Raw genomic sequence first — 24,536 nt, 5'->3', positions numbered from 1 at the left:
AGGGAGGAACTCTGTAACAGGCGGTGTCCCCCGCAGGCCTTTCCCACAGTTTTCTACTGTGATGCCAGAAGTAAAGACAAGATCCATTGTCTCACTAGCCCAAGCTTCACTGTGAAATTCTCATAGGAGGAGAGACTTTCCAGATCTCCTGAGGGAGGAGCTCTGTAACAGGCGGTGTCCCATGCAGACCTTTCCCCACAGTTTTCTTCTGTGATGCCAGAAATAAGGACAAGATCCATCGTCTCACTAGCCCAAGCTTCACTGTGAAATGCTCATAGGAGGAGAGAGATCTCCAGATGGAGGAGCTCTGTAACAGGCGGTGTCCCACGCAGACCTTCCCCACAGATTCCCAGAGGCAGGAGCTCTGTAACAGGTGGTGTCCCACGCATACTTTTCCCCACAGATTTCTTCTGTGATGCCAGAAGTAAGTAAAGACAAGAGGCAAAAGTAAGTTATTTGTCAATAAACTTTATTAGCATAAGCACTGCACTCTTTTAACCACAAGCCATGGACATGACTGTTGGAATCGGAAAGTCAGAATGGCATTGTCACGTTATCGGGTACGGCGTCTCACATCGTAGAGCAATGGGGCTGCAGAATTCTCCCCAAAACCTACTGCATATTTTACACATAAAATAGGCATTCATTGCAGGAGGCACATCAAAGTGATAGATTAGCTCTACTCACATTCGTTTTATGTTGTAAAGGGTTTTAATATGCTAATGGGTGCTTCGCCCACTGTGCATCTGGATTGATCATGTTCACTCCATCGGCCAATCAGAATGCAACATGTCATCAGCATGCTGCAGAACCTGCTTGCTACTGCAAGAGATCTTGCCATGGATGCAATATTCTGCTGATTCTGGCCACACTCCATCTGCACCTCTCCTGAATGCTAGCGGGACTAAAGTCTCATTATTTCTTTTTACTTTACCCGGGTGGGCTTCGACTATAAACTTTGACTACAAAAAATTGTAAAAGCACTACATAAAATAAAACAGGAATGTACTTATTTTAGCAATTAACCAAGTTGTATTTATATCAAGAACCATCTTAGTTGTAAATGTTCTTGGAAAGATACAATATGATTTTCTCCTAGTGGTGCACTTTGATGTTTTGGTAGACGAAAGTGGCTCATTAACGCTTTGCAGACAACTGGAAACAGTGGCAAGTGCATTGGACCTCATTTTAACCTTGCCGGTAGCCTGACGGTAAACACCCCGGTCCGGCGGATTCTGAGTGCCAGAGTGATGGTGTCAATCCCCCGGAATTTGCTGTCATTACTGGCACCGGCAATACCCCTGCCGGTAATGCTGGCTTTTTTGCAGTGGGGGTAACTTTTAGCTGGAAGTAACTCAGGTGCCCCACCGGCAAACCTTTAGTCGGCCGGTCCAGTAAAGTGCCAGTATCCTTGAATACCAGCACTTTTCCCCCCCCGACCGGCCGACTTAGAATGAGGCCCATTGTCTCTATTTTAGTGAGAATGCCTGCATGGATACCACATGATCTCATATACTATGTGGTCCTGCATGACGTTTGGCAGTCGCTGATGCAAGTTTCCTGAAGTCCAATATCTGTTTTAGTTGGGGAGCTTCTGAAATCATACAGCGAGAATTTGTTTTGGGAGTGGCATGGCAGGATAGATGGACATGGTCCTCTGCGAATCATCTTTACTCCCATAGAAAAGAGGGTCGATCAGGGGGTGCCTGATCAACAAAACCCGACTTGGTATAACGCTGTGCACTCCTGAAATCTTGAAAGCAACAGGAAAGGAACACTGACACTTATTGTTGCAGGAAGTAGGAATGGTTTTGATAGCACAGTGGTGCCTCCTGTGTTCCTCCAGAAGTATTCTGGAAATAGGGCAGGCAAATGTCTGTCACCTCCTTTGACAAGGATAATGACTAATGGAGCTTAGTTTTTACAGTTTGCTGTCAGTGTTTTTAGAACCATCAAATCTGGCCTAGTAGCCCACAAGCCAAGGCTGGAAAGCTTACCACAGTTAGTTGAGAAGAGGCTGCAAAGTTTTAAAAGCTGTATCTGGGATCTGAAACAACTCTACTGTCAAGAAACCCACATTTGCATTGTTTTAAATATGGCTGCTGCCTGGGATCTGCTGCAGTATCACAAACTGAACTGCCTGCCGCAGTGCAGAAGCAAGTGCGAATAGCAGTAAAACAAAAGAATAAATTATGAGGATCACTGTCCCCGATAATCGTATGGCCCCATCCTCTGTTAGAGGGGGGGATTATTTCCGATGGCTGGTGACGCAGGGCTTTTGAGAGCGCACTTATCGGAAACTCGTGTGATAAAAGATGCCACGGTGGGACCCAGGTACATGCTAGCCTCATGGTTCGTTAGCTACCACAGTGTTTGTCTCTAATTGCGTACTAAGTGTTGCTCCCAAGACAGACAAAAGATGGTGTTTAGTCTGATCTGTGGTGCTGGGCATGTCAAAAGCAATTCTCACTGAGCAACAAAAGTTCTTGATTTGGGGCTATCGCATCCCAACTCCTAGATCACAAGCCAAAAGATGTTCCGTTCTTTCCAAACCAGCAAAAGGTGGCCTGAACATCCCAGAATTCCCTGGGTGGAGCGGGAGCAGATAACCTGAAACAATAACGTAAAAGACAAGGGGCACCCAGAAAATGAGATCCTTGCCTCCTCGTCTCAAAGGTTTAACCCATTCTCTCACCAAAGGTCCCGCCCATCCGTGACATCACACTGATTTATAGCAGATGCTGCTTTTCGATTTGACGACAGTATAACTGTCATAATTATGGAAGTCACTGCTCCCGATAATTTTCCGTGTTTTTTCTTTAACAATCGAACGTCATTATCACTTGGTAATAAAAAATTACAATTTATAGCGATCACTGTCACTGATAAATTAATCCGAAGATATCCTACTGAGCACCGAACAACAGAAAAGATAACTGAGAGAAGGGGTTGGAAGGAGGACAGGGCAAAGCACATGGCGACTATGGCTGACTTAATGAGCCTGTTTAGGTTGAAGTACAGAAGATGTAACCCTCCTCTGCTCTTGAGTTTTAATAGGAAAGGTCTACTATTTCTGGTATTTGTAGTAACTTTCTAGAGTTAACCTTTCATTTCTAATTACAAAGCATAAATCATTTGCCAAGACGTATATGTAAGAGTATACAGAGGACTGGCATCAAATGTATGGATTGAGATTAAATCTGTGCCCTCTTTCTACAAAGTGTGCAGCTATCCATGGCATCACGTCAGGCAGCAAGAGATTTACACAGTGCAACTCTGAAATAAAAACCAATGCTTCACAAAAGTGAAACAAATTACAAGAACATGTTGTGTAAAAATCTAGCAGTGGGAAAGTAATAACTAACCCACTGAAAGAGCCCTCTCTGAGCTGGAGGTGAGTCTAGATTGGGCTTACCTGGACCCCCTCTTTCACTTCCCATAAACAAACCTTTATTTTACTTTATGATCATCTTCAGGTGCAATGGGAATCAGGGGTTCATGCCCAAACAAACAAAATATTTTGACCCTCCTTCATGGATGCCAATGGGCCTGCAGAAGATGTGGACTCATCTGCCCAACCTCCCGCATCTTACAGCTGAACCGTCGCAGAATCAGGTTTGTCAACTCCAGGCCTCGAGGGATCCATGTCGGATTTTCAGGATATCGCTCATTAATATTCATGAGATACTTTTCCATACAATGAGTCTAAATGTATGCACATTTTCCCTCATGAATATTAATGGAGGATATCCTGAAAACCTGACATGGATCTGGCCCTTGAGGCCTGGAGTTGGACAATCCTGTGCAGAGTCTGTATTTTATTAACCATTTCTAAGATGGAAAAGCAAGATTTCATGAGTTTGCAATCATTTCCTGTTCCGGCAGCAGCAGGGCATGATTTACCTCACGGTGCGTGCATTCTAAATTCACAGTTCAATTCTGGGTCCATATTTTGACATACACATTCCTAGAGGAACATCCTGACAACTGTGGCTTATATGAAACAGCGTTTTCCATCTTTTGATTCTCTGCTTCAGTTTACCTGGATTTCCTTCGGAGAGGTTTAGGTTGGCATTCCCAGCTACCTGAAGATATCTTTTGTCAATTTTTGAGTTTTTGAAAATCTCTTTTGTGGTATTGCCATGAATCCCTGCGAGTTCTGTAGGAAGCCTGAACTGCTTTCCTAAAGATTTTGACACATTTTCTGAAGAATAAATAATGCTTTGTAATGATCTGGTGTGCAAATGTCCACAGATGGACACACACATGCTCTGATCCCTGGGAGGACAATGCAATGGTCCCGAACATTGCCGCAGGCATCAATGCACATTCCACACAAAGGAGAGGATGCGCCAGAATTTAGTCGTAATTCCTCCACCAGAATTCCAATAGGACTTCAAATAGACAGGTCGCAGTGTGATCTAGGTGGATCCCAAGGTCCTGACCCTGTCCCCTGACCCCCAACCCAGTATGCACCCCAGTTTTCTAGAAATTGTTGTCAATGTCCCAGACGTCGCCACTGAGGGCATTGGCTGCCCCCTGCAGGGTCCAGGTCACCAGAGCCAGCTGCCTGCGGAAAAGTACTTCATCAAAATCACTTGGGCGAGACTTCAGCAGGTTCATGTGATCCATGAGTGCGGACAAAGTGTGGTTGCCTTGCCCGTAGATGATGTGGCGGAATGGGCTCTCCATCACAGACACGTACTGGGACAGGAAGTAGAACTCCACCTGAAAGGGAGAAAGTCCACACAGTCGGTGCTCTGGAGAAGGTAGGAAAGCTTAGCCTGCACTGTTGAAGTGAAGACCACAATATGTGCCACCACCGAACTTGTGCAGTGTATATCAACGCACACTTCCTTTGGATTCCTTATCTCCCTCAAACTTACACACTTGGAGTTCCACACTCCCTCATACTCTTGTTCTCACATCTGCATTTTGCCACATCCACACATCCTGCCCTCTCCCAATTCTGGCACTCCATCACACTTTGCACACCACCACTTTTTCTTAGTTTCTTGCGCTGCCTCCCGCACTTTCACACTCCCTCAGTCTAGCACTCCTGCACTCCCTCCTGCTATCACTTAATGCATCCTTCAACTCGTTCACACTCCATCAACCGCCACACTGCAGTAGTCTTGGACACTCAGGATTCCGCACGGGCTATCCATGGTCGCTCACCCTCATGATACGGATGTTGAACATGCGGGTCATTTTATCATCTTTCCCATCGGAACTCAGGATGGCATTTTTGAGTTTTTCTGCTGCTCGTGTATAATCTCCCCGGGCCGTATACATCCACTTCAGCGTCAGGCCACGGTCCTAAAGAGAAAAGGGAGAAGAGGAAGATGGGAGAGGATCAGAGTGGGAGAAACATCAAGAGAGGGTGACTGTGTAAGGTGAAGTGCTACTTGTACAGGAATCCGTCACTACAGTGCTGCCTTTGCATGTGTCTCCCTTATTCCAGTGGCTCCCGCTCCCCACCTCTCCTGAGCTCATTCCCTTAGTCTGCTTAGCGCACTCTACTCATTCCCTTAGTCTGCTTAGCGCACTCTACTGATCTGTGCACTGCTCCTCTAACATGTATTCCAACAAGTGTTGTTTCTGATATTCAATGACAACCCTCGTTGAAAATGCTTGTGTAAGCTCCCTGTGAAGCATCTATGGGTGCTTTGTCAACCACACTCTCTACAGTTATCCTCAAACTAGAACATCCTCCTGTCCATAGGATGTCTACCTGGTGGTTTTTATGTGGGTACTATTGGTTGCCTAGTCATGGGTTTTGTTGGGTGTCTTATTGGATGTCCTATTGGGTTTCTCGCTGCATGTCAAGCTGCCAGTCTAATTGAATGTCTTGTTCAGTGTCCTGCTAAGTGGACTGTTGGAGGTCTTGTTTTGTGTGTTTTTGCATGTCCAGTTGTCTTGTTAGGCATTCTACTTGCTGAATTGTTTGAGGTCTTGTTGGTGTGTTCTGTTGGATGACAGTGTGGATGTCTAGCTGAGGGCTTAGTTGGATGTGTCCAGTTGTAGTTCTTGTTCGGTGTCATGTTGAGTATCTCATTGGGTATATTGTTGAATTTCCAGCTGTGTTTCTAGATGATTGTCTTGTTGGGTCAAATACTAGGTGTCATTTTGGGCGCTGTGCTGGCATTCCTGCTTTACATTGGTTTCCCCCGTTCATCTCACCCCTCTGAGTTCTCACCTTCAACAACTTGGAATACTCATTGAAGCTGGAGATGCGTTGCGCCACCTCATCACTGTAGCAGCTATAATCCAGCCTCAGGAGATGGTCATGGGTGAGCCTCATCACCATATACCCCACTACTTCTGCCATGCTTTTGGCAAAGGCGGGCAGCCTGCCCTGCACTATCAAGTTCAACTTTTCGTAGGTATCCAGCTTCGTGTTCAAGAAGGGGTATACTCGTGACTCCTGCACATAAGGGAACAGATCGGAATATGTTGGGCACAAACTCATCTAATACAGCAATAATATAGTTCAGTACAGTGGCATAACAGTTTCAGGTTATAATGTCCCCATACGTAATGTCCCCATACATAATGTCGCCGGGAAAAGCCATTGGCGACATTATTTACGGCATAACAGCCTGCTGCCAATTCATTAGCAAAGAGGCACCCACATCCTGAATAGCACATGGTTCAAAGGACAGCAATACAATACACTGTCCGAATGTGTGGGCTTCTTTTAGCCATGCAGGAATAAAGTATGGTTACCTCACTTCATCCCACAGTGGTAACTTTCTCTACATGGACAAAATTACGCGCAGCTGGACGAAGACATTACCTTCCCCCTTATATGTACCATGGCATTTTTTATAATGTTGGACATTGTGATGTTACGTCCCCCTGCATTTCTCCCAATATGTGGCATTACCTTCCTCTGACTGTATGATGTTCCTTTTCTCCTATTTGAGATTACCCACTTCTTACAGTGTGACATGACCGCTTTACTAATTTGCAATGTTCCCTCCTCCGGTGTGTCATTAACTTCCTTTTAGGATGTGGCATTTTCTTTCTTTTAATGGGTGGTCTCACCTACATGTTTTGCCTTTCTGCTGATGTGTGATGTTCCCTTTCTGTTGTGTGACATTACCTTCTCCGTATTTTGTGAGGTTTCCTTTCTTCTAATTTGTGATGTTTCTTTTCTTCTGTGCGACATCACCTCTATAATTTGAGATGTTACTTTCTCTTAATATGCGTTGTTAGCTTCACCCTAATAGGTGTCATTGGCTATTGGTAATATGTGTGCCATCACTTGTGAAGCCTTGCCTTCTGGCTGATGTGTGATCATCCCTTTCTAAAAAGTGAGATCTTGCCATCACTATCAATAGGGGTGCTCATGTACTCTTGAGGGAGCACCTTTTCTTTTGATATTAATTCTGATTTAGCAGCAAGTTCCATGTACTATACTTTTATATTCACTTATATTCACTTTCTGGACCAATGGGAACTGAGTTATCATTTTCTTTTGAACACACATGGCAACTAGGTTGTCTCACCTCGGCAAAGGAGAACTCAACGGCTGGCACTCCTCCGAAGGCAGTGAAAGCATAGGCCCCGCTCTCGATGGACAGTGGACTCATTCTGTAGGGTGCAAGGAATACCAATGAGATCCTCAAAAAGGTCACACAAGGTCAGAAGTTATAAGAATGGGGTGCTAGGGATATAAAGTAAGCACTGTGATGTTTAAACAAGGGACGCCAGCAATATGTATATAGCGCATCACATCAGAATAAAGGAGACGTGATATCACACACTAATAATACAGAATATAGGACCCCAATTACATCAACAGAGTACTATCAATGTAGATTAAAGGACACGCTGCACCACATGAGATATGGATTAACCACCATGATATAGAATAAAGATTCTCCGACATCCTACTTTCCCTCATTCTCAACTGGTTGGTATAGCCTGCTTCCGTAGTCAAGTCAGGGAACAGCTGTCTAAAATACACTGTCACTTTCAGAAGAACAGATTACTTACCCCTGGTCATGTTCCTTCTACTGGATGTTCCTCCCACCGATTCCTCATCTTTGATATACTCCGATATCCTGCTTGCAGTCTCAGAAAGCCTTTGGGTTCTGTGCGGCATCGAGTCGATGTCCCTCGAGAGTTTCCATTCCTTGTGCTTGGATCTGACATTGATGATAGTATAAATAGCACGCACTGCGCCCGTTGCCTCAGTTCTAGTTTTTTACCTATCTCTGTGTAGCCGACTTGGGGATTATAAACCCCCTCATGGGTGTTGAAAAAGAGAAGTATATTAAAAAATTCTCCCACAGTCGGGGTAGGTTGGGAGGGCGATGAGGAATCCGTGGGAGGAATATCCAGTAGAAAGAATATTACCAGGGGTAAGTAATTTGATCTTCCAATGGATTGTGTTCTCCCACAGATTCCTCACCTTTGATAAACTCCCATAGCAGTTTTGAAGACGGCAGTGGGAGAAGTGGCATTTTTGTATAATGTTCTCTCAATAGTTTATATTGTGGAGAACCTCCCTTCCAAACCGAGCATCCTGACCAGACAGTGTCCAAACAGAAATGTAGTGAGGACCAAGTTGCAGCATTTCAAATGTCCTGCACTGGTACACCCCTTTGGGGAGCCAATGTAGTTGCCACTCCTGGTGGAGTGAGCTCTTAGATTTTCTGGGACATCCTTTCCAGCCATAGAATAGCATTCTGAAATACAAAGAATGATCCAACGTGAAAACATTTGCTTAGTCACAGCCTGGCCTAGCTTGTGGCCAGTGTAACCATCTTGGGCAAGTTGATCATCTTGCCTTACATATGCCATCCTAGAAATATATAGAAGCTACAAGCCCTTTTGGGGTCTAGCCTGTGTAACCCTTCTTCCTTCTTCTGAGGAGTTGGATAAAATGCTGGCAAGGAAATCCTTTCAGTCGGATGGAATTTGGACACCACTTTGGGAAGGAAGGAGGAGCAAACTCTCAAGACTACCTTCTCCTTGGAACATATAGTAGAAGGATATTTACATGACAAAGCCTGCAGTTCACTCACTCTGCAAGCAGAAGTGATGGCTACTGGAAAGACTGTCTTCCCTCTTGTGAGAGTAGGTCTATACTCTGGGGGAAACTGAATAATGCGCAGCTGGACCTGTCTAGAAGATACCACATCCTCCTGGCCCAATCAGGAGGAATCGGGATCATGGACTTCATGAACTTCCTCAACCCCCTGATGACATGAGGAATGACCGGGATTGGTGGAAACGCATAGAGGAGTGGACATTCCCAGTACACAATTAATTAATTTTGTTTTGAAGAGGGTGTAACTTGGGCTGTTACTTGCTGGCTTTGCCCCCTGCCTTGTGGCCCTCGGTCTTCTTGGCAAGCAGCATGGCCTGGATGTTGGGCAGGACACCGCCCTGGGCAATGGTGACTTTGCCCAGCAGCTTGTTGAGCTCCTCGTTGTTGCGGATGCGGATTAACACGTCCGCCAGACCACCTCTGTCAGGAAATTCCCTGGAGAAGAACAGGTCGCATTCCGTGTTGACAATATATAATGGTTGTGTTGAGCTATCCCTTGATAGTGCGCCGAAAAATAATGGAATGGCAAGTAGTGATGATTAATAAATTCCTTTTATTTTTGTGATGTTAGAGCCTTTGTTTGACCCGTGTTTCGGCAGAGCTGCCTTTATCGAATCCAGGCTATATAGATAGCTCATAAGTCACTGCATAATGCATAAAGGTGCTGAAGTTCAGAAGGATGTGGGACACTCGTACATACGGAGGACTTCTCTGTACTTCTCTGTACCAAGAGGGATTCATCCCTGTGAACTTCAGCACCTTTATGCATTATACTATAATGTATTACATAAACAAGCAGGAAAGGGGTTGCCCCCTACTGCTCTGTCTCCTTGCAGAAGAGATATGACAGTAGAAACTCCAGCACTGTCACTTCCTGGTCACATCCCACCTGGAAGAAAAGAAACACATCACAGAGGGCTCTCGGACCAGACTGTTTAATGCACCTCATTATTCTACAGCAAAGGCGATCTTCCTCAGATGGGGTCGTCCACTAGTGGACCCAGAAAATGCCCGGCACCAGCAATATGCATCCCAGATTGGACTTGGGAGAATTGTATAGGAGATACTCTTCTCCATGATTGGTCCGGCAAGACACTTTAACCGCTACTGCTCTGTTCAGGAACTTTATCCACTCAACAGTGATCCTGATTGCTGATTATTCACACCTCCCCTCCATTGCTGAATTTGCTGAATTTGAAACCTTGGTCCGGGACTTTGGCATGTAAAAATTCGGCCGAGACGTGGCAACTTTTGAAAAATTATTCTAATAATATGCAAATAGAAGCCCAGATTAATGGTGTACAAGAATCAGAGTGGGTTAGATTTTACACCGAGCTATATTCTGATGATGATTATGCTAAATCACAATATGTGCACCAATCTGGAAGCAGGTGGTCCCTAGGTTTCTCGGTGGACTTACTGCAAAAGTTGATTATGAATGCTAGCTCCTCTAGAGCAGCGGGTCCAGATGGTCTGCATAATGTGATGTTTAAAACTCACTCATATGAATGGGCACATATTCTATTCAAGATTTTTCAACATGTATTAGTTACTCGTACAATTCCCGTATCTTGGAAAACATCTATTATTATCCCTATATTTAAGAAAGGAGATCGAACCCTTGCACTAAATTATCGTCCGATTGCATTGTTAGATGCCCCAGGCAAGATTTTTTCAAAATTTATCCTGAGAGACTTTAATGCATGGACAGTGGCAAATAATTTGCGTGACCCACATCAGACAGGTTTTGTACCTGGTCTTGGTACAAATATTAACTTATTAAGTCTTAATGCAATTAAAGCACAATGCCAGGGCACAGAGCAAACTGTTTTTTTTGCATTTGTGGATCTCCACTCAGCCTTTGGCTCAATTTCCTGTGGTCTCCTTTTAGAGAAATTGAGACTCGATCATTGCCCCTCGACATTGAGTGATGTTATACAAGCTCTCCACTCAGACACTTTGGTGTGCATTAGGCTTTCTTTGGATGGCTTTGTCGGATTCCATTCCTACTGCACGAGGCCTTAAACAAGGCTGTCTCGAGGCATCAGCTGTGTTTAATTATTTTATCCATGATGTCAGGGACACTTTTGATAAAGTCAGCTCAGATTCACCTAAGTTTAATACACATCAGATAAAATCTCTGATGTATGCTGATGATTTAGTGTTGATCTCTAAGACTCAACTGGGGTTACAAAATTTAATTTCAGCTTTCAATACATACATTCAAAAAAATGAGCTTAGAGTGAATACTATGAAAACGCAGATAGTAGCCTTTTCTACAAGAAGGATAGGCTATACATCATTTACCTGGACAATCAATTGTATCCCCCTTCAAGTTGTGTCAGAGTACTATTTGGGGATATCTTTTGAGGGGCAAATGTCCACTACCACTCATTTGGAGCGGGTGGGGGGGGGCAAACTAACGACAGCCATATCTCAGGCAAAAATTCTGCTCCATAAATTTGGGAAATTCTCCATCACACCAGTTTGGTACTTTTGGACCATGAAGATAGTCCCGACTTTGTTATATGGGTTAGAAACTTTTCCAATTAAATCTGGTTTTCAATTTGACAGCTGGGAATCGAAATTTTGGAAAGAAATATTAAATTTACCAACATGCATACCTATTGTCTGGATCAGATATGATCTGGGGTTGGTTTCTCTTCAGGCGCTCTACCAATGGCACTTATGTGCCCAGTTTAGAAAAAGCCTACTGGCAATGGACCATCCGGTTATTGTACCCCATTGGGGAATAGACCAAGTTGCAATCTTAAAGAAAGTTGCGACTTATATTTTTTCTGTACAACAGTCTATCAGGATTTAGTTAATGCCGATGTGTGGATTGATTTACTTCTAACTAATCCGGACAAGGCTAAGGCAAAGATTTATGAAAAAGATTGGATCAGCACGCAAGAACAATGCCTCCAGTACAAGGATGCAAATTGCTACAAGTTTCCTCCAAAAAAAGTGCAGACATGTATTTCGACAAAGCTCCAAGCCCTAGAATTAGAGCAGGCATTCTGAGGCTACGTTTCAATCTTTGGATTACTAAGGATATCCAGGTGAAACATAAATTGTTACCAGAGTCATTAGGTGGAGTACTTGGGTGGATTGGAATCTTTGCAATGTTGGGCGGTGATACTAAGTTCTATGTATATGCCATTCAGATTGCCACGATTAATTTTTTGGATTGCCTAAATTTAGAAAAGAACGCTGATTTTTAAAGTATCGTACAGTGTTGTTGGCTACAAGCTGGGCATATCCAGCAAAATGTTTGATACATTTGGTGGACTAAGTCTATTTATTTTTTCTGTGTGTGTTGGTTTTATAGATTGGTGTTGGTGTTGTTTTAAAATTGATGGGTTGAGATGATATATTCTCATGTTTTATCAAAGTTCAAGCTGACCTTTGAAATGCTAATGTTTTCAACTAAGTGGAAAATGATTGGGGATGGACTTATTCTTCTGTTTATTTTTGTTTCTGGTTTATTTAGTTTTTGTTTTAATAATTAGCTAGGAGTTAGATCATATTAGTTATTGTTATGTATGTAAAAGATATTTATTAATTGTAATATGTGTTATATTAATATGTAATTATAAAATTGGAAATGGCAAATTACAAATTGCAATATTGGAAATTTTTATTTTGAAAGGTTGATTAAATTCAGCCAAATTAAAAAAGAAAAAAAGAAAAACCTTGGTCCCTGAAAAGCTAGCTTTCTGTTACACTGCACATTTTAGGAGAACATATCTAGATAATGATGGAACTTACAAAGATTCCTCAAAGACACAATACAGAACCAAATGGTTTGCTCCAGATAGCGGGTGGTTAGTTGGAATGATTCCCAATTGGCCAACCAGACTTGGATAAGGGTGCGGGCCAACTGAGATCCCAGACTTATACATCCAGCCAACCCACCCGTGGCCTCCCAAAACTCTCATGTCCATTCTATGATCCCAGAATTCCAGTTTTACAGTGTCATATGGGGTGTCGCCCTCATTGAACATTCTATAACAACCCACCATAGCTTCCGTAGTCACGAAAACCGAGCCGCTAACAGTACAAAGCCAATGTAGGCATTTATTTAAGAGGGAATCCCTTGGTGCTTTAGTGTTCGCTGCCAGTTTAGGTACCCCATGGAGAAATATTATGGCATTATTTGACCCCCCCTTGATCATAGCTTTAGGTCATGCTCCCTTTAAAGTGGGTTCTACATGATCCAGCTCCCTTTTCCTTCAAGCAATGAATTCCCATTGAGCTTGAATCTCGATCTTACAGTTTCTAAGGCTTTACAGTGGCGTTGGAAATCTCGTTATTGCAGAACTTGTTCTTGTGCATGACATAACCTGGCAAAGTGATCCCTTTGTCCGCATCAGCCACATGTGTCCCTTTGCTGGGCATTGTCCAGTGTGAGGGAGGTTATAACCACAGCTCAGACATATGAATGTTATAATATTTGTATCTAACTGAATGGCCACCAAACAACACCAGAAAAATTTCTACTACATAATGATCTATTCATGCCACAGGGTGGATTACTACTCAGTGGATGCACTGCACGGGCCACTTACACTAGGCTCTCCCAGTCCCCGCCCTGGGACATCACAAGGTCGTAGATGCTCTGGCCAGCACTTTTCGGACTGTCCACCTGCGGGTAAAGAAAAAGAAGTAGTACATCGATTGGTCACCTTGCTGGTCCCACACCTCTTAAACACCCATTTCCAAGTGCAGCTGATATACTCAAGACAACATGAAGTGGGCAAAGTGTCCTTCAAAATTCAGTTAATCAAATCAATTCTTAAAGGCACATCAATACAAAAGATAACACGAATGATCACATCTGAATGTACCATTTTAGGATTAGAATATTACTACGCACACTGCTTAAATTATTTAAAAATGCATTGTAAGTTGTTTGCTACTCAATCAGATCTTGTTAAAGTGAATGGATTCAAATTCTCACTCCTGACTCATAGTGGCGGGTCATTACTGGTGCGTCTATGTCCGCGGAATTGTCCGCCGCCTTTCGGAATACAGACGAGCAGTCGAAGCTCCCCCGGCACCTCTGAATTTAAGATTGAGGATCGCTGATTGTCAGAACGCTTTGACCATACGTCTGACACCTTCCTGTTGCAGAAGGCCCCAAACCCAGCGTACAATAACGTTGTACTGGCTCTGGTACGATAATGTTACAGGTATAGAGAATTTTTGAAACACACGAATAGTCAGGTGTGAAAAACAAGTGGCCCGACACATCCAAAAAAGAAATTAAAGTGATTTTCAAAATCGGCACTTGCCCCCCACCCCACCCGATAGGGGTACCTGACTGTTACGCACTGAGGCCCTTATTCACAGAATGCGGTTTTGCCATTATAAAAGGCTTCCATGAATTAGGCCCTGCGTTGTGCCGATGGTCCTGAGGAAAGCTCAGGAGGGTAACTTTAAGTGCGTACCGATACACGATACAGCTCACCTTTTGAGCCGGAAACACCATTGTGTTGACCTGTTTAGAGAAATTATTTGACATTTACAAGTATCGAAATTTTTGAGGGAAATGTTTTGACATCCATCTGGATTGAGTATGATTGTGTTGACACTGATACTAACTCCACAGTCACGTTAGGAATCCGCACTCCTACTGGACTATTTTATTTTTTATTTATATTTATTACATTTGTTACATGCTCAGATCCTCGGCTATCACGGCGAGGTTACAGACAGTTTGGTAATAATTGGTCATGTGAGGTAAATTTCAATATGAAATATATATGAAATATATGAAAACGTACAAATATTACAAATATATACATAATGTGAGCATTCAGACAGGAGGATAACAATGATCCATTATACAAGTATGCAGCAATATTTACAATCTCTGGGAGGGCGACTTTATTGGTCTTGATTGAATAACCAAGTTTTTAGCAATTTTTTGTAGTCCAAGAAGGTTTCCTCTTTTTATATTCCCATATTGGCTACTGGGATACCATGTCCGTCACAATATAATTGTGTGTTGCTCCGCACATTACTTTCACATGTGTATGAATTTTTAAATGTGTTTTGTAATTTGAATAAATGCTATGTTATTACCATATACAGTGTTTGACCATATGCTGTGTTTGAATTACACAACTGTACTGCAGTTTTCACCTGCCCTGGTGTAGTGTGGATGGCCGGGGAAGCCTGGGCTCAATCTCTTTTCTTTGATTAGCCGTAGGCAACCTCCAGCTCTCCAAATGTTTTGGCCAAAATCTCCCTCTAGCCCTAGCCAAATGGCACCCCAAACTTTAAAGTGCTGCTGGCTGCTGTATGTGTGGTTTCTGAGACATAGATCCACGTTTTCATGCTCTCTTCAATGTTGCTAATATTTGTCTTGTTTTTTTTAACATGCTAAACCATGTTTACCAATAGCCAAGTGAGACGTGTCATAGGCCTATGTCGTTTTTTTGGCCACTCTTACCTTTGTTATAATGTCTTTTATGAGGTTCTTGAATAGCGGGCTTGACTTCGCCAGGAACTTCTTATCACCTGAAACAGAAGAGGAAGTGACATCACTTTTGCAGACCCCTACAGGAGGACGCGCCCGCGTCTGACCGGTCCGGGCTCGGAGTTTACTACAGTCTTGTTTGGCTCTACGTCTGAGCCTAACGTGCAAAAGAAAATATGGACTACTTTAAAAACATGTACAAAGATGTCTGCTTGTGTTGGAACCAAACAGAATATGAATTGTGTTGGAATGCCGCACATTTTATTCATAACATGCTTGTGTGCCTGTTTAAAAGTATGAAAAATGAAGCTGGCCTTTCTTGATAAAACTCCCAAGTCACAGCAGGTTCTTGGTCCCTTTCAGCATGTCCCACTGTCCCCTGTCAGGAGGGCATCCCGGCATGCCTCATTTACCTGCATTCTGGCAATGTCTGCATTTATAACTGAAGAGCAAGCAAAGCTATGTGTACCACAATGCAGAGAAACACACAGCAGAGGAGGCTCCACTCACCCTGCATATTATATGTAGTAAAAAGCGACGCAAAAAGGAAATTCGGTATTTTGGGATTCGACGTTATTTTTTCTCAGTATTCACATGGATCTGAAAAACTATACAGTACGGTTACAAGAATACTAAGAAAGAAACACGCCGGCGACATGGAGCGGGGAAATATATGTTCCCACTCCACAACCTCCATATAGTAGGTAAAGGAAGTGCGAGTCTGAGAACGCAAACTGATGTTCACTTACCAGCCAGGGCTGGCTGCAGGCGCGGGGCACGCCAGGGCGCCACTGAGCAATGCTGAAATAAAGTGCCCTCTCTGTGGAACTAGTAGTCTGCCCAATGTCAAATGTTCGACACTTCGCCACCCCACGCACATCTGCGCTTAAAGGTCAGGAAACGTAACGTCGCTATTGCGTAAGCGAGCGAAATCGCATGAGCCAATCAAAACGAAGCAGCAGAACATCGCCGACAATACATTGGTTCAGGTTCAGCGTGTTTTCCAGAAATCCTTGCGAGCAAGTATAGGAGGGATGTTAGATGAGGAGCGGCCATGAGTTTACCAACAATGTTAGGCCACAAATAGTCGCCACAGGGATAGCGGGGAGTCGGCGGCACACACAGAAGAAATTCCATGGAGCGTGAACACGCGACCTGCCATTGCTTTATGTCATGACAACATTATTGGTTTTCAACTCTCAGCGAGCCCTTATTTTCAGAGATTACGATCTTCATCTGACACGTCAGACTTTAACAGCGATGGAGAGAGTTCCTTGTTGTCGGCTGCAATTACTCATGCGGAAGCGACAGAAGTCTCGACTTCCTCATTGTCTGCGAATGGGATGTTGGCAAAAATTGACTCTCTTATGTCACTTTGCTCCACCATGACAACTTGGCTAAAACAGTGGATGTCACCCTTGACTGTAATGTCGGACAGTATCAAGAGTGGCTTATATCTACAGCCAAAGGGATAAGTACTGAGGTTCATGGGACCCATTCCATACAGGGACATATGGGTAACCCTCCCGACGGTACTACCCATCATTTGCAGGAAGTAGATTTAATTTCTACCGGGGATCATTCTATGACAAGCATCGACACCGCCCCAGTGGTGTTGGAGGGTGAAAACCTTTGTGTAGCAGTAACACTCCCTGATGGAAGTGATAGCCAAAAGCGCCTGGGGCGAAAGTTACCCAAAACCGACATGCGTAGAAATGGTAATCAAAAGTCCAACTCTGACTCTTGTGAAGTCATGCCTACATGTGCTGTATCGTCCCCTTTAACTAGTGCTGTGCTGGTCCCTGTTGGCCTAGCTGACAAGGGATTAAATGTCAACAGGGATCAGGGCGATGGCACCACTAGGCAGGTATATTTACAGGGACTTATGGATAAATGGGTGCACCCGGGTATAGTTTTAAATAGGTAGTCACAAGCATTGTCTTTTTCTGGGCAAACCTCTTCTCCATCTATTTATTTATTTTATTTGTTTATTTATAACACACTGTGAACAAGGCCCATAGGCATAGCAGCGCAAACAGGACATACAACGAAAAACATAAAAAGTCAGGACCTCTCGATCAAAATATCAGATACCAGGCACCAGTATCGAATTATTCGAACACAAGAGTTTTTAGACGATGCTTGAAAGGCCCCAGGGAGGTACAAAACCTCAGCTCCAGAGGCATGGAATTGCATAGTTTGGGAGCAATGTGAGGAACGCAGCATTAGCCCTGGGAACAGACAACACACTGGAGTTATCAGAGACCTCAAAGTTCGAGTTGTCGGTAACCAATTTACTGCTTGGGAGAGGTAGCTTGCACTCATACCGAATAAACAAGCATGAGTTATGCACAACGTTCGAAACAGAATTAGCCCCCAGTCTATTTTGGGGTATAACAGTTGTAAATGGAATTTTGCTAACACGCTGGCTCCTAATATGTGCCCCCTTCCCCTTCAGGGTGGTAATAGGTATCCTAAAGTAAATGAACCCGTGTTTGTGTCTACAACATACCAATTTCCTGCCACTATTAACTCAGTGCCTTTGTTTTCAAGCCAAACTGCGGATCATGAACTCAGTAACAATCCTAGTGACTATATTAGGCCCATGGGCATGCGCCGCGTTCTAAAAATTAGAATAAATAAATAAATAAATAAAAATGTAATGTACAAATGTATCCCTGGCCAACAACAGAGAGTTAATACTTTGGGTTTAGTGAATCCTTTATCCCTACCCTCATTGCCCCAAAACCTGCCCATGTATCGCAACACTCTATTACGTGGGTTAGCAAATGGCCTGTATCAACAAGACCGAGGTGGTGCGTTGCCCTTTGGGAAATAGGTTAAATTAGAAGAGCTTAATCCTAGAACTGAAAGCCCTTTTCTTAATCGATCTTTTCTTCTTGATCTATGGCATCACATTCCTTGCCTTAGTGGTGTCACATATTACATATGCCAAGGCGGGCAGCCCACCCAACTGGGCCATTATAGAATGTATCACCCCAGTGATTGTTGCTCTTTTGAGTACTTGCATCACTGATTTAAATATTTTTATATTGCAAGAAACCTGGCTCACCAAAGAATCCAATATAGATGGATACCAAGTTCTTTGCTCACACGCTGCTAGTAAACCACGAGGTCGACCAATGGGAGGGCTGGCCATGGTGTTCCAGTACAATATAATATAAAACAATGTGTATCCGGTCCCCAGATCCCCCTATGTTGTAGCTGCTGTCATTAGTGACCCCAAATGTCTCAGAGCACAAATACTGATGGTTAATATATATGAGCCCTCCACAGAGATAGGGTATAATGGAATCTCAGGTATTGTGGATGAGGTATTTGCATCTTGGCTGGATCAGTGTCCGAGTGGGATGATGATTTTAGTAAGGCACCTTAATACACCCACCTTATATACCCATCCGGCTCTTGCTGGAGAATTTGAGGCTGGGTGGCTGTTATGACAGCATGGGTGGAAAGCCGATGCTAAAATGTGCCACATGGGGAAAGTTCATTGGTTCTTACGACCTGTTTTGCTTAAATTGGGCAGTCTCGGGAGGATAGCTCAGCTGCAACATGCTCGCCTTGGAAGCAAAACGACACGAAGCCACACAGGTTTGATTCCTGGATCCGCACTTAGAAACCTCTGGGTATTAAGCACGTGATAAATGACCCATTATATCATATCATAAATAACAAGGGTCATCTGACTAAGGTACCTCATACTACTGGGACCAATGGGTGGGCCTCATCATGTTTAGACTATGTTTTTGCAGATAATGAAACCTGTGCGAGATGTAGCAAGCTGACGCTACTGCATACTACGCTCAGTGATCATGCTATTGAAAGATGGTCTCTGGCCTCAAATTGTTCTAGCTACTTGAATTATATTGATCCAAAGGTATCGGTTAACTCTCAAGGCAATCGCATAATCTGGTCGGAGCAGAATGTAAAGAGATTATTTAAATGTATTGCTGACATGGAATTCATTTTGCTGGTATGGTTAGAACTGCATAGTCGGAATTATGGGAGATTAATGGAGCAATAGGGCAGACAGCTTTGTCTTAACCATGTTGTAAGTACAAGAAAAGGTGCTCATGAAGGCCCATTTGATGTCCTTATCCAAAATAGAAAACGGGAGTGCCGTTGGGCCAGAACATTAATTAAGAGGGACAGGACCTCTGAGTAGCGGAAAGGGGGAGACAGTTGGCGAATGTTACATCCTGCTATAAGGACTGGCTCAAGGCACATACATTTTCGTAATTAATAGTAACTGGATATTGCTTTTTAAGCTTCCACGAGGTAATGATAACAACACATTTTGGTCAATGATTAGTCGCCACACGGCAGCTCACTCCTCTCAGGAAGATAATTCTATCTCTGAGGTGGAGTGGACAGTAGCAAATAATGTCTTATATTTATTTATTTATTTATTTTAAATGTTTTTTTATTTTGTATATTATCATGTCTGTGAATCGTCTGTTGCTATTGAGGTATGGCCAAATATGTCTGTAGAAGAGATTGATTTTGATATTGATTGTGATATTTTAATTATTATCAGCGGCCTTAAGAACTCCAGGTCCCCTTGTCCCGATAGAGTAGCTAACATAGTGATAAAGACCAATCCGCAAATTTGGGCTAGTACTTTGGAGCAGTTCTATCGAAATATTATGATTATGGGCCAGATCCCTAGCAGTTGGCGGATGCCTATACTAATCCCTGTTTTTAAGAAGGGGAACAGGAGTAACACTGACAATTATAGGCTTCTGGCTATGATGGATGGCAGTCTTAAGATTTTTGCCAAGATACTGTTGAAGAAGTTAAACAAATTGGTTGAGGAAAAAGGGCTTTTTAACGAGTTACAAACAAGTTTTTAGAAAGAAACATGCTACTAAACTAAATATTTGTATCTTACATAGCCTTATGTCAGAAGCAGTGCGTCGGAAAGCAAAACAATTGTATTTTTGTTTTGTTGATTTTAGCAAGGCATTCGATTCAGTTCCCTGCAATAGGCTTTGGGGAAACTGAATACTTGGGGAATTAATGCCAGATTGTTGAATCTCATTAAAGATTATACACGTATACCTCAATCCTGGTGCGCCTGAGCCGGGATGGCCAAGTAACATCCCATTTCGACTAATGTTGGATTAAAACAGGTGTGCTCGTTCTCGCTCCTTTATAACATGTATACATCTGATCTGGCAGTTGCGATTGAAGCTGTGAGAAATGTCCCACCTAATTTTGGTGGTGATCCAGTAGCATGACTTGGTTATGCTGATGACACTGTGCTGCTGGATCATACCCCAATTGGTCTCCAACGCTCCATCGATGCTCTATCCCTGTATGCCAAAGATAATAATCTAAAAATCAATATTAACAAAACTAAGATTTTAATAATTGGCCTTAGTTCTAGAAAAAAAGCCCCTAACATTGGAAATTAGATTGTGTTACACTTGAGGTAGTAGAGAGTTGCCTCTATCTCGGGGTCCCTATTAAGTCTTGTCCAAGGCAATCGTTTTATGGTGATTGTATTATTCCCACGGTTTTAAGGAAATATCTGGTTTTAAAAAAGTTTATGTTAAGGGTGGTTTTAATATAGAGGGTTTCATCTCTATGTATGACTAGTATTGTCCCAGGTATACTTTATGGCATTACTACTCTGCCTGAGTCAAGAATGAAATGGATCGAAATTCTGGAGGGAAAAATGTTACACTCAATTAAATGTGTTCCTTCTTCTGTACCTGTTGAGGCATTAAGGCTTGAACTTGGTATTCCATCTATCAGATCGAGCTGGTTACTCCAGAGAGCAAAATTTGTGTTCTCTTCAATATCCGTATTTACATGCCAGTCACTTGCTGGGGCTTATTGCGAAACCATATCAGCAACCTCATAACAGCTTTCTCCTGGTAGAACTGTGGGAGATTGCCACAAAGCATTTGTATAATATTGGCACTTCTCACACGAGAGAATCAACGGAACACTGTGAAGCTCCCGAGTCCTGGAAGCCTCTGTACCTGTGCCTGTGCCTGGAGTAAGCGCTGGGAGTTTCCTTTACTCGCGCGAACACCCGCAGGCAGTTGCAGGCAACCACTTAGCTTCCTGGAGGAGGCGGAGCTTTTTGACTCACGTGACCGCTCACGTGACATCCTCTGCCACAAAAGCAGAGACAGCGCACCCTCGCGGCGTTGAGCCCGATAGGAGTAGAGGGCGTCGGCTGTTGTGCGGCTGTTAGGCGCTGGTGGCGCACGACTAAGCCAGGAAGTCCGTGATCCCTGACAAAGACATGTCAGCTAGGGCAGTAAGACCAAATAGAAAAACGGAGACCAGCGTTGCCCTCCCAGAAGAAGAAGAAGGCAGGTGCCTGAGAAGCATGAAATTGACCCAAAAACTACAGGGAAGCACCTCAAGGGGTCATGAGAGAACACCTACACATAGTCCCAAGAGAAACGAAAATGACAGAACTAGTGATTGGGGTCTGCTAGATAAGGGTGGCCAACAGACTTCACATCAGATTTCGGATCTGCATTTAGAACAAAACGTAGAAATACAACAAACAGACCCCTCAAACTCATTACTGACTACAATAGGGGTGATTATGCAAAATGCAACGAAAAAACCACAACTGCAGCTATCGCCACCACCGCAACTACTACCCGAGCCCGACCCGGACCCCGCTGTAGAGCCGCCCTCGATGGACCTGGTTGACCAGTGCGAGGACTCCGCGACGGGGACACCGGGGGCTCTCAGAGTTGGCTCCATAGCTACGAGTGGGGTGGAGAACGGCCAGGAAGACGGGGGAGGAGTAGATGCCGCAGAGACAACAAAACACGCACCATCCGGCGAGTTTAGCCGAGCACCTCTCAGCACGGCCCATCAGGGGGAGGTGACGTTGGGCCAAATCCAAGTGGAGGCGACAATCCACGCAGAGGCAGAAGACAGCATAGACGATAAGAACAATCAAACAGACATGGAAGAAGCTCCCACGGCCAGCGAAGGCAGTAAAACTACTAACAACAAAAAAAGACAAAGGCAAATGGTCAAAATCACCACAAAAAGAAATAAGGGTGGTAAACACCTCAATAAAAATAGGACAACAATAAATGAAAAAAATCCAGTGACAAATTACTTCACGTCTCGATCTAACACAAAAGGGATAAGCAGACATCATATGGAGCTATCAGACATGGAGATACTCGAGGCCATAAACGAATGCTTACCCCCTTTCAAACTACGAAGGTTAGACTGTAAAAAGAGTGGAAAACCAGGAACGAAGAACGTCTTAACAACAGAGGAGAAAGAGGGATCATTGAATCAGTTAAACGAAAGAGAAAGTGAAGACCCAGCGGCACTTAAGACACTTCTCTCCCCAACGGCCTCGCAAGAAATAGAGACACTCAATGGCGATTTGCACTTGCAAATCGACACAAAAACAACAGAAGAAGGGGAGAACCGAGAGAACTTAAGGGCCAGGGAGCAGGAGAAACCAAAACACCAACAGGAAATGGAAAGTCTATTTGAAAAACCAGATACCGGGGAGAAAGAAGAATCCTCGGGCGGTATACAAACAGGGCTGGATAAGACAAACAAAACACTGCGGGAAATAGATACTGCACTAGATTCAAATTTGGACAAAGGAGATACGTCTGAATCAGACAACATAACAGCCACAAATCCACTCCTGGAGTCCGACCCGATAGTAAATGACGAGACCATACGGGAACGACATCTGAGCAAAATGGAGGAAAACACACACTCAGTTGATCAACCAACCCCGTCCAAGGTGTCAACTCCAGTTCAGGCCCCAATGAAAAAACATGGACAGAACCACCATCAAAATCAGTGGGGCCATGAACCATTTAGTCCTCGAACAGATACGACCCAACATCAAAGTCGTTTACTTGACACTGTTGCTCCATCACAAAATCAGGGGGGAAACAAGACAACAAATATAATTGACGCCCCACTAGGGAGAACTCCAACGCAGCAATACCCTTCGAGCTCAGCGGAACACTCAAACAAAAAGACTGACCTACTCTCCATCATGTCATCTGTAAATATAGCACTTGCCCCATTCATGAAGCTCTACGAAACCATCGCTGACTCATTGAAGGATCACACCAGTATCCAAGCAATGATGTACAGCAAAGTCATCTTTCTAGAAGCATATATCATGGCTTTAGAAGCCAGAAAAAAAAACAACCAAGAAGCGAACCAAGATACATCAGCCACGCCCAACCAAATATGCGGGAAAGATGAGGCGCAGGCAAAGACGACAAAAACTATAGAAACTCAAACAATTATCACGATAGACTTAACTGAGAGCACATCATCCACAGAAAAAGTCACTAAAGTAGTTGAGATGAATACCCGTCTAGGACAACCAGAGTGTGCACTAAACACAAGCAAACCAGAAATTACAATTGAAGTACCTAGTGACCAACTACAGGGAGGAGAAACCGCCCAAAAAAAAAAAGAGGGAACAAAAAAATCGTTACCTAAGCAGCCTAAATCACGCACAGAATCAGCAGAGGCGATTTTTCAAGTCTTTAAGCGGCCAGCAAACCACAAAGATAAAGTACGCATGGAGGAGAGCCTGGATATAAATATAGAACCCATGATCAAGCAGGTAAACTCGGAAACGAATAAAACAATATCACCGAAGATAACTTATGACTTTCTGGAAAACGATGAATTAATGAACCTGAGTCAATATGTGTCAGAAGACGCTACCTTAGACTCAAGCCCAAAGAAAACCTCCAAAAGTCTGTACTCACAAGCGGCCGGTAAAAGCAATAAAGCAGACAACAAAGCAGAGGTAAACCTACAACGGATCGAACAACGCCAAAAACAAAAATTGGTGAAGACCAGCAGCAGAGACAAAAACGAAATTGAGGCCACTGAAACGTTGAGACAAAAAACTATAAAACAAATGATGGAAACAAAAAAGGAGAGAGAAAGGGCGAGATCAAGAACACCAGATCAACGGAG

At 43.5% G+C, this 24,536-nt stretch overlaps 1 protein-coding gene across 2 annotated transcripts in view; it reads right to left on the bottom strand.

Moving 5' to 3' along the window:
* Positions 1-448: 448 nt before the first annotated feature.
* The window catches only part of TFR2 (transferrin receptor 2), a 281,463-nt gene continuing 257,375 nt past the window's right edge, over positions 449-24,536 (bottom strand). For both annotated transcript variants that reach the window (XM_069644858.1, XM_069644850.1), the window contains 6 exons: positions 15,525-15,592; positions 13,636-13,712; positions 7,515-7,599; positions 6,200-6,427; positions 5,179-5,319; positions 449-4,728 (listed from right to left, as the gene is read on the bottom strand). In XM_069644858.1, coding sequence (XP_069500959.1) covers positions 4,486-4,728; positions 5,179-5,319; positions 6,200-6,427; positions 7,515-7,599; positions 13,636-13,712; positions 15,525-15,592 — 842 coding nt within the window. In that variant the 3' untranslated portion in view covers positions 449-4,485. The remainder of the gene's footprint in view (positions 4,729-5,178; positions 5,320-6,199; positions 6,428-7,514; positions 7,600-13,635; positions 13,713-15,524; positions 15,593-24,536) is intronic.

This window comes from Ambystoma mexicanum, chromosome 1p (genome assembly GCF_040938575.1).
Source record: "Ambystoma mexicanum isolate Mex_15411 chromosome 1p, UKY_AmexF1_1, whole genome shotgun sequence".
Classification (NCBI taxonomy): domain Eukaryota; kingdom Metazoa; phylum Chordata; class Amphibia; order Caudata; family Ambystomatidae; genus Ambystoma; species Ambystoma mexicanum.
The sequence above is the reverse complement of the archived record's forward strand: the minus strand, read 5'-3'. Positions and strand labels throughout refer to the sequence as shown.